Here is a 14,279-nt window from a genome sequence, read left to right on the forward strand (position 1 = left end):
ACACCATTCCTTACCCATCCTGGCTAATAGCCATTAATGGACTTAACCTCCATGAATTTATCCAGTTCTCTTTTAAACCCTAGAAGAATCATAGAAGAATTAGGGTTGGAAGAGACCTCAGGAGGTCATCTAGTCCAACCCCCTGCTCAAAGCAGGACCAGCCCCAACTAAATCATCCCAGCCAGGGTTTTGTCAAGCCAGGCCTTAAAAACCTCTAAGGATGGAGATTACACCACCTCCCTAGGGAACCCATTCCAGTGCTTCACCACCCTCCTAGTGAAATAGTTTTTCCTAATATCCAACCTAGACCTCCCTCACTGCAACTTGAGATCATTGCTCCTTGTTCTGTCATCTGCCACCACTGAGAACAGCCTAGCTCCATCCTCTTTGGAACCCCCCTTCAGGTAGTTGAAGGCTGCTATCAAATCCTTCCCCCCCCAACCACCACTCTTCTGCAGGCTAAATAAATCCAGTCCCCTCAGCCTCTCCTCATAAAGTCATGTGCCCCAGCCCCCTAATCATTTTCGCTGCCCGCCGCTGGACTCTCTCCAATTGGATGCAATATTCCAGATGTGGCTTCACCAGTGCCCAATAGAGGGGATAAATCACTTCCCTCAATCTGCTGGCAACACTCCTACTAATGCAGTCCAATATTCTGTTAGCCTTCTTGGCAACAAAGGCACACTGTTGACTCTCATCCAGCTTCTCATCCACTGTAATCCCCAGGTGCTTTTCTGCAGAACTGCCTCTTAGCCAGTCTGTCCCCAGCCTGTAGCAGTGCATGGAATTCTTCCATTCTAAGTGCAGGACTCTGCACTTGTCCTTGTTGAACCTCATTAGATTTCTTTTGGCCCAATCCTCCAATTTGTCTAGGTCACCCTGGACCCTATCCCTACCCTCCAGTGTATCTACCTCTTCCCCCAGCTTAGTGTCATCTGCGAACTTGCTGAGGGTGCAATCCATCCCATCATCCAGATAATTAATGAAGATGTTGAACAAAACCAGCCCCCGGTTATAGTCCTAGCCTTCACAACCTCCTCAGGTAAGGAGTTCCACAAGTTGACTGTGCGCTGTGTGAAGAAGAACTTCCTTGTATTTGTTTTAAACCTGCTGCCTATTAATTTCATTTGGTGACCCCTTGTATTATGTTCTTGTATTATGGGAATAAGTAAATAACTTTTCCTTATCTACTTTCTCCACATCACTCATGATTTTATATACCTCTATCATATCCCCCCTTAGTCTCCTCTTTTCCAAGCTGAAAAGTCCTAGCCTCTTTAATCTCTCCTCATATGGGACCCGTTCCAAACCCCTAATCATTTTAGTTGCCCTTTTCTGAACCTTTTCTAGTGCCAGTATAGCTTTTTTGAGATGAGGAGACCACATCTGTACGCAGTATTCGAGATGTGGGCGTACCATCGATTTATATAAGGGCAATAATATATTCTCCTTTTTATTCTCTATCCCCTTTTTAATGATTCCTAACATCCTGTTTGCTTTTTTGACCACCTGCCTGTCTGTAACCAGAGCCCTGGAGCTGAGTGGGACAGAGAGATGCTCCCGGCCCCCCTGCACACGGGGGAGGTGGCTCACGCTGGCTCTGATGCTGTGAGCAAAGCAGCGGGCTTCCTGCCTGACCTCACTGGGACAGCAGGGGCAGAGCTGAGCCCAGGGGGATCAGAGACCCCAGCTGAGTGTGGGGAATAGGGTGACCAGATAGCAAGTGTGAAAAATCGGGACGGGGGTGGGGGGTAATAGAAGCCTATATAAGAAAAAGCCCCAAATATCGGGACTGTCCCTATAAAATCGGGACATCTGGTCACCCTAGTGGGGAACCACAGGCAGAGGGGACAGCTGCCAACCAGGGCTGCCTTGTCCAGAGGGTGCAAATGGCCTGGGACAAGGGTAAAGCAGCCTTGGGACACCTGTCTGTCATAGAGGAGCCTTTTCAGAAGGTGGCCCTGGACTTGGTGAGGGACAGATGGGAGGGGAAGGCCTCCCCCAATGGAGAATCAGTGGTAGAGTATGTACTGACTTTCCGGGAAAAGCTCGCTGAGCTCATGGGTCTGGCCAGGGAGCACCTAGCCAGGGCCCCAGGGAGGCACTGGGAGCACCTAGCCAGGGCCCCAGGGAGGCACTGGGAGCACCTAGCCAGGGCCCCCGGGAGGCACTGGGAGCACCTAGCCAGGGCCCAAGGGAGGCACTGGGAGCACCTAGCCAGGGCCCAAGGGAGGCACTGGGAGCACCTAGCCAGGGCCCCAGGGAGGCACTGGGACCACCTAGCCAGGGCCCCAGGGAGGCACTGGTATGACCACTCAGCCTACGGCACCAGGGACCAGGTGATGGGTCTCGTCCCGGTGAGGAAGAATACGCTGCAAGCTGCCTGGGACAGGCCCTTCAAGGTCATCCAGCAGGTGAATGAGAAGAACGATGTGGTGGAACTGCCCAATCGGGCTCACAGCCACCAGGGGACAAGGTCAACATGATGGAGCTGTACTGTGACAGGGAGAGGCTGGTACTGGCTGTGTGTGGTCCCTGAGACCAGAGCCGGCCCCTTGCTGGAATCAGTTCCCCTCTCTGACCAGCTAACCCCTGCCCAGCAGGCAGAGATCAGAGAGATGCTGCATTCGTACCCACAGCTGTTTTCCAACCGGCCTGGGCTCACTAACCGAGCTGTCCACTGGGTGGAGATGGGAGCCGGCCCTCCCATCAGGAGTTCCCCATTCAGAGTAACGGGGAACACAGCCCAGGCCCAGGAGGGAGAAGTCAGAGACATGCTGGCTTTAGGGGTGATCCAGCCATCCACCAGCCCCGGGGACCACTCCTGGGGGCCTCTCCCGTAGTCCCCAGGAAAGATGGGCCGATTCTGTGTGGCCTATCGGAAGCTCAAGGCCATCACCATGTCTGCCCATATCGAGGCCTGATGAGATCCTAGACAAGTTGGGGGGGGACTTGGTACCCCATGACCAGGGATTTCACCAAAGGCTACTCGCAGATTGTGACGAAGTGGGACTGTTCTTAATGTGTCCCCTAATACTGCCTCAGTTTCCCCTATGCATTCCCCTGTGCATTTATTAAGTCTCTAGGTGGTGGGATAAAGGCCAGTGTGCATAAATCACTGACCCTCTGTCTCCTAGTAACAAATGGCCAGGGCCCTTCCCCCCTTGCAAGGGGATAGCTAAAGGTGAACAAAGAGATCAGGTGACCTCCTGGCCCGGGAAAGAGACAAAGCCGAGAGGAGGAGGGGCTGTGGGGAGGGGGTTTCAGTTTGGAGCTGGCTGGGGACTAGGAGTGAGGGCAGAAGACGGGGGTGTCTGGCTCACGGGACCCCAGGATGGATCCGGCTGAGGGGTCCGGTTCTTTGTACCTACAAGCTCTGTTTTAGACCGAGGTCCTGTCATCTAATAAACCTCTGTTTTACTGGCTGGCTGAGAGTCACGTCTGACTGCGAAGTGAGGGTGTGTGCAGGACCTTCTGGCTTCCCCAGGACCCCGCCTGGGCGGACTCGCTGTGGGAAGCGCACGGAGGGGCATATGCTGAATGCTCCAAGGAGAAACCCAGGAGGTGAAGCCGTGTGAGCTTCTTGCCCTGAAGACAGTCTGCTCCGAGGGAGAGGAGGCTCCCCAAAGTCCTCACTGGCTTTGCGGGGAGCAGTTCCAGAGCATCGCCTGAGGACTCCGTGACACAGATGCCAGGTTGAAACCTGCTTTTGTCACCCCTTAGGGGCTGTACAAGTCCCTAGTCCTACCTTTCGGCCTCAAGGAGGCACCGGTCACCTACCAACACCAGGTGGATCAGTTACTGAGGGGGATGGATAATTTTACCCTTGCGTACACTGATGATATTTGTGCCATTAGCCAGACCTGGGAGGACCAGGTGTCCCAGGTGAAGAGGTGTCTGGGTCGCCTCCAGGATGCAGGGCTGACTATAAAAGCTGGGATGTGCAAGGTGGGGATGGCAGAGGTGTCGTACCTGGACCACAAGGTGGGGACCGGCTGCCTAAAGCCAGAGCCAGCCAAAGTGGGGGCAATCAGAGACTGGCTTGCTCCCCAGACTAAGAAACAGGCCCAGGCCTTTATTGGGATGGCGGGGCACTCCCGGAGGTTTATGCCCCACGTTAGTCTGTGTCAGCTCCCATCACTGAGCTATGCAAGAAAGGTAAGCCAGACAAGCTGGTCTGGACCGGGCAGTGCGAGAGGGCTCTGCATGCTGAAGAAGGATCTGGTCAAGGTCCCGGTGCTGGGAAACCCAGACTTTGACAAGACCTTTATGGTGTTCACCGATTCCCCACACAATGCAAAGGGGGGGGGGGGGGGAACCACCACATCATGTTCCTAAGCAGGAAGCTGCTGTCCCGGGAGCAGGGCTATGCAGCCATAGAGAAGCAGTGCCTGGCCATGGAGTGGGCTCCTAAAAGGCTGCAGCCGGATCTATTTGGGCGGCGCTTCACTGTTTACTTGGACCATTCGCCCTGCCGTGGCTGCACCAGATGAGAGGGGCCAATGCCAAGCTCCTGAGGTGGAGTCTGTCCTACCAGGATTATGAGAGGGAGGTGGTCCACGTTAAGGAGAGTGCAAATGTTACAGTTGATGCTATCTTCCGGAGAGGGAGACCTGAACTTCCCCAGGTCACTGGCTAAAGTGACCCCGCTCAGTTTGGTCTTGAAGTGGGGAGAGATGTGACAAAGTAGGGATTTTCCCTTGTTATGTTGTATGTGAGTCTTACAGTTTTGCATGAATGCTGTGTGTGCCTCAGTTTCCCTGTGTATTGCACCAATGTCTAGGTGGTGGGATTAAGCCTGTGTGACTTTTGCGGGGGTTGCTCCAGCTCCCTGCATGTATGCTCTGGCCACCCCTTCGTAACCTGAGACCCAGGAGGGGGACGCCACCAGGTGACTCTTGGCCCGGGAAGCGAGACAAAGGCCTGAGGAGGAGGAACAGGCAGGGTAGGGGCCAGGCAGCTGAAAGTGTGCGCTGGCTTGGGGCTCAGGGGGAGGACCAGAGCCCTGGCTCTGGGCTCCCCTCCGCGCAAGATGGACTTGGCTGAAAGTCACTGATTTCTGTGCTAACAAGATCTGCCCTACGCTGTGTTCCTGTTGACTAATAAACCTGTTTTACCGGCTGGCTGAGAGTCACTGCTGACTGTGGAGTTGGGGTGCAGGGCCCTCTGGCTTCCCCAGGAGCCCAGCCTGGGCGGACTTGCTGTGGGAAGTACACTGTGGGGCAGAGGATGCTGAATGCTCCGAGGTCAGACCCGGGAAGGTCAAAGCTGTGTAAGCTTCTTGCTCTGGAGACAGAGAGAGGAGGCTCCCCCAGAGTCCTGACTGGCTTCGTAGGGAATAGTTCCAGAGCATTGCCCTGGTGACTCCGTGCCCCCCCCATCCAAGACACTGGACAGTGAGACCCAGCACCCCCCTGCACCCACCAAGACACACGGCAGTGAGATCCAGCACCCCCCAAAACTCCCCACCGAGACACAGGGCAGTGAGACCCAGCACCCCCCCGTACCCCTCCAAGAGAGAGGTCAGTCAGACCCAGCACCCCCCTAAACTCTCCCCTCCCCCCCGAGACACAGGGCAGTGAGACCCCACACCCCCCCCGTACCCTCCCGAGACACAGGTCAGTCAGACCCAGCACCCCCCTAAACTCTCCCCCCCCCCGAGACACAGGGCAGTGAGACCCAGCACCCTCCTGTGCCCCCCAAGACACGGCAGTGAGACCCACACCCCCCTAAACTCTCCCCCCCCCGAGACACTGGGCTGTGACACCTAGCACCCCCCTAACTCTCCCCCTGAGACACAGGGCAGTGAGACACAGCACCCGCTCCGTGACCCTCCGAGATACAGGGTACTGAGACCCAGCACCCCCCTAACCCACCTCCAAGACACCCCCTACACCCACATGAGACACTGGGCTGTGAGACCCAGCACCCCCTATGCCCCTACCCCGAGACACAGGGCAGTGAGACCCAGCACCCCCCTAAACTCTCCCCCTGAGACACAGAGCAGAGAGACACAGCACCCTCCAACATGTCCCATCCTCTCCCTCCCCCACCCTTGGAGAGACAGGGAACTCAGACCCCTCACTGGCTGCCCCTGGACAAGTCTCTTTCCCTGGTCCCACCCATGGGTGCCCAGAGCCCTGCGGCGGGGCTGGGGCTGGACCACCCTCTGATGGGCATTTTCAGAGTAGAGCAAATGAGTGCAGATCAAGTGAAAAGGACCCTCTGCCCCCTGGCCCAGCGCCTCCGCGTGGGAAATGCTCTGGTAGCTTTTGCCCACGTGTATCTTGCTCTCTGCTGACAGCCCATGTGGCTCCCTGGGAATCCCAGCCCTGGGCCAAGGAGGAACTAACTTGTTCTTCGTGGTGGGCATCTCTGGAGAGCTCTGGTTGGACGAGTTCTCCGACTTGGGCTCCTGGGACATGTGGCCGCTGTCAGGCGTCTTCTGGGGGCCTGCTGGGTTCTCCCTGTGAGAGGCACCAGCGACATGCTTGGACCAGGGCAGGGGGAGCCATGCTCACTGCTGGGCAGCTCTCAGCTCCAGCTGCCTCCCGGGGGTACCAAGATTTTCCAGCTCATAGCACGGCAGGGCTGGATTGGTGACTGGTGTCCCTGTCCTGGTCTCCCCTGAGCTCAGTGCCAGCCGTGGTGCAGGGCAAACCCCGGTGTGGCCAGGTTGGCCTGGGCCTGGCAGTGTGGGAGCTACTACTGCTTGGCAGCATCCCCACTCCCCTTGGGGTCTAAGCCAGGCTGAAATCAGGGTGAATTGCGGGAAGCTGCCCTCATGGGGAGAGCACAGCCCGCCCCGCCCCTGGCAGTCTGACCAGGGGCCAGGCATATCTACTGGGAACAGCCTTGGAGAGACGGAGCCATGTAGTGAGGTGCCACGGGGGAGGTTCTCTGTGCTCACTGGGGTGGCCCCTCCCTCCTCCTCCCCATCACTGCTTGGGGCTCTGCTCCCTGCCCCTGCTGTGCCCTGTCACTCAGCAGGCTGCCTCCCATTGGCACGGGTGCAGCACAACGGGGCTGGGGCAGGGCAGGCGGGACCCAGCTGTCTCTTCCTGGGGGTGCGGGGGTGAATGGAGCTGGTGCTCTCTCTTGCAGGTCTTGGTGCCCCCGCTCCTCCCCTGCCACGGCTTCACCCACCTTTTCTCCTGCACCTCCTGGATGTTCTCGATGCCGATGGCGCTGCTCCTCCGGGGGCTGAAGGGGCCGGATTTCTTCCGTGTCGGGCTCTTCCCAGGAACAATCAGCGACTGGAAAAGATTTGATCCCATCAGCCAGACAGTCCTGGGAAGCCCTGACTCCCCGCGGGGCACTGCCACTTTCCCCCCTCCACAGGGGCCCACGCTGGGGCGGGGGGGTTGGACTTGGACCAAGGGCAAAACCAAATTGGAGCTGGAGCCAACCCAGCAATGGGCAGGTGCCCCCATCCTGAGGGCTGCTCCCCCTACAGCATTCGCCAGAGCACCGGAGTCCCCTGCTTAGCTGGGTCCCACGGGTTACTGCTCACACACATCTCCCACTAGGGAGCCCTGTGTGCCACCAATGCTGGGCATTGGGCTCAGGGCCTCCTCCAGCTGGAGCCCCATCAGAGCGCCAGAGGGCTGGGTGGAGAGGAGGAATTCGGCGATGACTGCCCCATCACGTGGTGCCAGCTGCTAGCCATGGGGCAGAGACTGGGGCTGGGCAGGGCTGATGGGGTCTGAGGGCCTGATGCTATGGGGGAGTGAGCGTCTGTCCAACCAGAGAATGCCCAGCATTGGAGGGGCACTGCTGGGGTGCCTGCACCATGCCAGAGGGGCTGGAGCGTGGCCTCTCAGCCGGGCTTCCTGACATGGGGAGAGGTGACCCATGCCTGTGGGGCACTCCAGCACAGCTTGAAGCAGTCACGGCCCTTTGCAAAGCCCTGCACCCACCTCTGGCACCTTTCACCTGAGGATCTCCAAGTACTGCACGGACTGGACCGAAGCCCTGTGAGGAAGGTACCGTCACCCCCCTTGTAGAGGTGGGGAAACTGAGGCACAGTAAGGGGATGTGACAGACAGGAGAGGAACACAGGAGTCTGTACTCCCATGCCCCTTGCTCTAACCACTGGCTTGCACTGCCTGCCAGCTCAGGCAGGGCTATGCACGGCGGCTGTGTCCATAGCTGGATCTCTCCTTGGAACCAGCGACACTGGCTGGGGACGGGGCGGGGAGCAGTGGGGTCAGGCCAGGGGCCAGTCTGGATTGACCCCAGTTATGCAGATCAGAGTGCAACAAGCAGAGGGGCTAGCCCAGCTGGGGACCCAGTCGTGTCAATGAATTAACATTTGCTAGCCCCCGGCCAAGGTGAAGGGAAGGCATGGGGCCACATGGGAACAGGCAAGGCTGGGCTGCAGGCACTAGCCTCCTGCTGGCTTCTCAGTGGTCAGGGGGGCGGTCTGCACTGTGGTTAGCCCGAGCGATCTATGCCCAGAGACTTGTATGGAGTCAGCTCAGCTCCGGTGAGCTCAGCCACACTGCGGCATAACTCTCCCCTGCCAGGGCCGCGCTGGCCCAGCCCAGGGCTTGTCGCGCTGCAGGGGGCTGGGCTGCGCTGCTCTGTGAACACCTTCCTGATGAATAGCAGGAGAATTCATCTGTCCTTCGGGGCACAGTGGGTATGGTGGGAAACTCTGGCAGACTGGCAGGGCCGGTGCAAGGATATTTCGCGCCCTAGGCGAAACTTCCACCTTGCGCCCCCCATCCGGCCCGGGGAGCCAGGGCCGTCCCTAGCTATTTTGGTGCCCTAAACAGCCCCCCCGCAGGGGGGCTGTGTGGGGCCCCAGGCCTCCATGGGGGAAAGAGGGGGCCCAGGCCTCTGCGGAGGGGCTGTGTGGGGCCCCGCCCCAGGCCTCCACGGGAGGGGGGGGCTGGTCCCAGGCCTCCGTGGGGGATGAGGGGGAGGGGGGCTGGCCACTTCATGTGGGAAGTGGAGCGACCCGGCCCCAGCCTGCTCCGCTCCCCTGGCTCCCAGCCGTGCCGGCGAGTGCAGGGGGGCAGTTCCCCCTTCCCCCCAAGCCTGGGAGCCAGGGGAGCGGAGCAGGCTGGGGCCGGGTCACTCCACTTCCCGCAGGAAGTAGCCAGCCCCCTGTCCCCCACAGAGGCCTGGGGCCCCAGCCTGTTCTGCTCCCCTGGCTCCCAGGCTTGGGGGGAGGAGGGAGGGAGGAACCGCCCCCCAGCACTCACCGGCGGCGCGGCTGGGAGCCAGGGTAGCAGACCAGGCTGGGGCCGGGTCGCTCCACTTACCATATGGTGAGTGCAGGGTCAGGCCTGGCTGCAGTCTTCAGGGGAGTGAGAGCGGGGCTGGGGCGGAGCAGGGGCGGGGTTGGGGCGGAGGCCATGGGGAAGAGCCAGGGAGCCCCCCCTGCGGCAGCTCCCCGCCCCCCCTCCGCCCGGAGAGCCCCCCCCCGCGGCAGCTCCCAGCCCTGAGGTGCCCCCCCTGCAGCAGTTCCCCCCCTCTGCCCTGCGGTGCCCCCCCGCGGCAGCTCCCCGCCCCAGCTCACCTCCGCTCTGCCTTCTCCCCTGAGCACGCCGGCGCCGCTCCACTTCTCCCGCCTCCCAGGCTTGCGGCGCCAATCAGCTGTTTGGCGCGGCAAGCCTGGGAGGGGAGGAGAATTAGAGTGGGGGCGGCGCGCTCAGGGGAGAAGGCGGAGCAGAGGTGAGCTGGGGCGGGGAGCGGTTTCCCTGCACGCCCCCCCCCTTACTTGCTGCAGGCAGCCCTCTCCGCGCCCCCGTCCCAGCTTACCTCTACTCCACCGCCTGCCCTGAGCACGCTTTTTGGCGCCCCCAACCACTTGGCTCCCTTGGCGGCCGCCTAGTTCGCCTAGTGGTTGCACCGGCCCTGCAGACTGGCACCACTGGCAGCGAGCTGCATCCTCACTGCAGAGTGGTCACTGTAGCAGCTGACGAGTGATGCACACTCGAGCTGTAGTCTGTACCCGCCGGGTCAGCCACAGCTACAGCCACGGCCCGGCGTGTGCGGAGGGAGCGGGAGGGGCAAGGCTGGTGAGAACGCGAGTTCACTCTGCAGTGAGGCCAGGCCTGAGGCAGAGGGCTGGAGGCCCTGGGCTATGAGGCGGGGAGGCAGCTGCAAGGGCTGGACACCGCAAGGGGTGGAAGGCAGCAAGACCAAGGGGCTCTGGGTGCCAATACCTAGGCAGGGGTGAAAGCAGCAGGTACCAGGGAGGCTGACACGCCTCTCTCCCTACCCGACCCCTCGAACTTAGCTGCAGAGAAGCACCACCCTGCAGCACCAGAGGCCAGCCGGGCTGCCCTGCATGCTGGGATGGCAGCCAGGCCCAGCCAGCCAATGTCCCCCATCGCATGTACAGCGCTGGCTCCAGAGAGGAAAGGGGTGCAGGGAGAGGGGAGAGAGAGAGAGAGAGAGAGACATCAACCTCTTCTATGGTTCCTATCCCTATGGCGCTGCCTCGACGTCCGCACCTACTTGGCGCTTTTCCAGGGACAAGCAATGACTGGCAAGCGGACAGAGGAGAGAAGCAGAGCAGGGGGAGGGGGAGAAGAGGGGAGGGAGAAAAAGAGAAGAGAGTCATGCAAAAAAAATGGCTTGACCATCGTAACAAAGGGCTTGTTAACAGCACCCTATAGTTGCCCGTCGCCAGATGCGCATGTGGGTGTCATGGTGGGCTATGTGGGGAGACACTGTATCTGTGGTGGGGATCCCCACTGAGCAGCTACTGGCGCTGGATGGTTGATTTGGAGTTGGCAGCTCTCATGGGAAGGCCTGAGGGGGTGTTGTGGGGCTTGCACAGTGGGGAGAGAGGAGGGTGGGTGGGGAGCAGCTGGGAAAGGGGGCAGGACTGCATGACACAGAAGAGAAGGGGGCTAGCTCAGGGCAACTTTTGCAGACAAAAGCAAACTCCTCCTTGCACCCTGCCCCAGGCAGGTCAATCTCTCACAATTGGGGAAACTGAGGCACAGAGGAGGCCATGGTTTGCCTAAGGCTACACCACAAGTCAGTGTCCAAGCTAGGGATAGAACCCCAGACTGCTGGCACTTCTCCTCCCCTGAGGCCTAGCCAACCATCCCTGGGCACCGGGGGCTCAGCTCCTGCTGTCACTGCCAGGACCGGCAGAGTGGCCATGGCTTTCCGTAGGAGCAGGAGCCCATGGTGGGGGACTGGCCATTGCCGCGCTCAGCACAGCCATGGAGCCCAGCATTCCAGGGCGGTAACACCACCGAGTGCAGCCCCATCTCCTTCCCTGCCCAACTTTGGGGCCTCAATCCTCCTTTGGGGGCACATGGACATTTAATGCAAACAAGCCCTCCTTTACCCAACATGCACAGTAGCTGGCACATCCTATGCATCCCTCAGACCTTGCCTGGCTGTCGCCCTCACCGAGCAGAGCCAGGGCCACCACTGGACAAGGGGGGAGCCGCGCACGGGGGCAGGGAGCTGTAAACTGAGCTGAAGTGCAGTGCAGTGGCATGGCCACACGATGGCGCCAGCACCTAAGAGCTTGGCAGTGGGCTGGTTCTGAGAACTGGGTGAACTCACCCAGACCCTGAAGCTAGTGCTTCCTCTTCCCACTCCCAGCGGGCACTGACACCGGTGCTTGGCCCTTCCCTAGCCCCTTCCCTCCAGGATCTCCATGCATTTCACAGGCATCGATTACTATGCCTCACAGCCCCCACTCTCTCCCTGGAACAGATGGGGAAACTGAGGCACAGAGCGAGGCTATGACTCACCCCACGTCACAGAGCCAGTCAGTGACAGAGCTGGGCAAGGAACCTGGGAATCCTGACTCCAAGCTCCCCTATGCTAACCACTGGACCACACAGCCTCCCGGGCGGGCTTGGCCACACAATGGGGGAGTTAAAGCTGTGGGGATCAGAGCAGGGGGCGGGGCTCAGGGCAGGATGGGGTCAGACAGATAGGGCTCAGAGCAGGGGGCGGGGCTCAGAGCAGGGGGCGGGGCTCAGGGCAGGATGGGGTCAGACAGGTGGGGCTCAGAGCAGGAGGCTGGGCTCAGGGCAGGATGGGGTCAGACAGGTGGGACTCAGAGTAGGAGGCAGGGCTCAGGGCAGGATGGGGTCAGACAGATAGGGCTCAGAGCAGGGGGCGGGGCTCAGGGCAGGATGGGGTCAGACAGGGCTCAGAGCAGGAGGCGGGGCTCAGGGCAGGATGGGGTCAGACAGGTGGGGCTCAGAGCAGGAGGCGGGGCTCAGGGCAGGATGGGGTCAGACAGGTGGGGCTCAGAGCAGGGGGCGGGGCTCAGAGCAGGGGGCTGGGCTCAGGGCAGGATGGGGTCAGACAGGGCTCAGAGCAGGAGGCGGGGCTCAGAGCAGGGGGTGAGGCTCAGAGCAGGGGCGGGGCTCAGGGCAGGATGGGGTCAGACAGGTGGGGCTCAGAGCAGGAGGCGGGGCTCAGGGCAGGATGGGGTCAGACAGGTGGGGCTCAGAGCAGGGGCGGGGCTCAGGGCAGGATGGGGTCAGACAGGTGGGGCTCAGAGCAGGAGGCGGGGCTCAGAGCAGGGGGCGGGGCTCAGAGCAGAAGCAGGCCCAGCAGGGATGCGGGGACGGTCACACTCACTATGCCCGCGGTTTTGGCCATGTCTGGGTTGTTGTGGCCGAAGCTGCCGCTGTGGCTGGTGGACACCGTGTTCTGTTTCTTGCTGCTGAGGCCCATGGCATCCATGGACTGGCTGCGGCTGCGGATCACGCGCTGGAAGGGAATTCATTCGCCATCACTCGCTGCCTGCGCTGCTTCCGCACTGTGCTCAGGGCCACCAGCCCACAGCCGCTGGCCATCCCTGGGCCCAAGCACAGAGCTGCAGCAGGCTGGAGGGGAGAGACATCGAGACACGCTCCAGGGACCAAGGAGGGGGTTGTGGGAAGCAGAGCCTGAGACAAACCCTATCCCCCAACACCAGCTCCCCCGGACAAACGGCAGTGTGTGGCGGCATGTGCTGGGCCTGTCACCTTGAGCATGGGCTGTGCTGGGTGGGCCTGGACCACGAGCCAGACCCCGGCAACGGAGAACTCTTGATGCTCCAGAAGGAGGCAAAAGCCCCCTTCCCACTAATGTACGTAGCAAGGGGTGCCCATGGTGGGGCTGGGGGTTCCTGCCTGACCCCTGCAGCAACCAGCTGCTGTCCTATGGCACGAGAATTGATAACCAGCCACCAGCCTACGTGAATGGCTGTAGGACGATCCACTCACTGGACGTGGCCTATGAGCCCAGGTGGCAGGGAACTCCACACAGTGACTTCTTGCCTTGGGAACAGTGAACTCCTAGTGGTTGGGGGACAGCCGAGGCCAACAGCCCCCGTACTGATGGCCCCACACGCTGCCCCCCCCAACACAGAGAGCATGAGCAGACTGGAGGGGCAATGCCCAGCTGTGGGGGCACAGTAAAGCGGCCCACTCCCCGTTGCAGGCTTCCCGGTGCTGTTTGCTAGTTTGTACCAAGCTCCTGGCCCAATGCCGGCCCCATCTGAGCAGCTCCTCCTCCCAGCCCCGCCCTAGGGCGCCTGCATTTCCTCAACACCCCCCAGCTGGGCTGGGGTGGGCTGGCAGCGGCTAGCTCAGTGCTGGGACCGGAACAGAGAGGAGCTGGGGGCGGACAGCACATCCGGCTCCTGGCCTGGGGCTGTAACTAGCGGAAAGGAGCACTGCACACTTCATTTCACCTGTACTTCCTTGGGGGGATGCGCAGGAAAGCCTGGGACACGTTTCACTCTCCTGTCCCACCAAACAAAGGAACCCAAAAGCCAACGTGGCTAGTGCTGAGAGCAAGGACTGGCACCAGGACTCCTGGGTTCCACTCTTGGCTCTGGAAGGGATCGTGTCTAGTGCTCAAAACGGCACTGGCAGCCAGGACCCCTTCCGAACTGGAAGGGAGTCGGGTCTAGGGCAGCCAGGACTCCTGAGTTCTATTCCCAACTCTGCTTTCCTGTATGACCTTGAACAAGTCACCTAGGCTGGTGTTTTCAAAGGTGTGGAGATCCCCTGGGCATTGGGCACCCAATTCCGTCAGTCCCTTTCAACCCTGCAGCCATAACTTCCCAGTGCCCCGATCCCCCTGTGTAGGAGTGACCCCACTGCCCAAGGGGCTGCAATCCTTCTGCTGGGCCAGGCCAGCTCAGCACCCCTCCTGTGCGTGAAGGGCCTGCCTGGAGGCAGATGCCATGGCTGAGTCCTCAGGAAGGGGCATTTGCCTGGAGGAGCTTTTGCTGCAGCAGGGTGAGATGGGTGCCAGCGTGGCCCACTGCCAGGCTCTGCCCCAGCTCC

At 60.6% G+C, this 14,279-nt stretch overlaps 1 protein-coding gene across 2 annotated transcripts in view; it reads right to left on the reverse strand.

The window, feature by feature from the left end:
• RAP1GAP (RAP1 GTPase activating protein) overlaps positions 1 to 14,279 on the reverse strand; it is a 151,322-nt gene that overhangs the window by 24,931 nt on the left and 112,112 nt on the right. For both annotated transcript variants that reach the window (XM_065421442.1, XM_065421443.1), the window contains 4 exons: positions 12,580 to 12,711; positions 10,424 to 10,501; positions 7,147 to 7,256; positions 6,354 to 6,467 (listed from right to left, as the gene is read on the reverse strand). In XM_065421442.1, coding sequence (XP_065277514.1) covers positions 6,354 to 6,467; positions 7,147 to 7,256; positions 10,424 to 10,501; positions 12,580 to 12,711 — 434 coding nt within the window. The remainder of the gene's footprint in view (positions 1 to 6,353; positions 6,468 to 7,146; positions 7,257 to 10,423; positions 10,502 to 12,579; positions 12,712 to 14,279) is intronic.

This window comes from Emys orbicularis, chromosome 22 (assembly GCF_028017835.1).
Source record: "Emys orbicularis isolate rEmyOrb1 chromosome 22, rEmyOrb1.hap1, whole genome shotgun sequence".
In the NCBI taxonomy this organism is placed as follows: Eukaryota; Metazoa; Chordata; order Testudines; family Emydidae; genus Emys; species Emys orbicularis.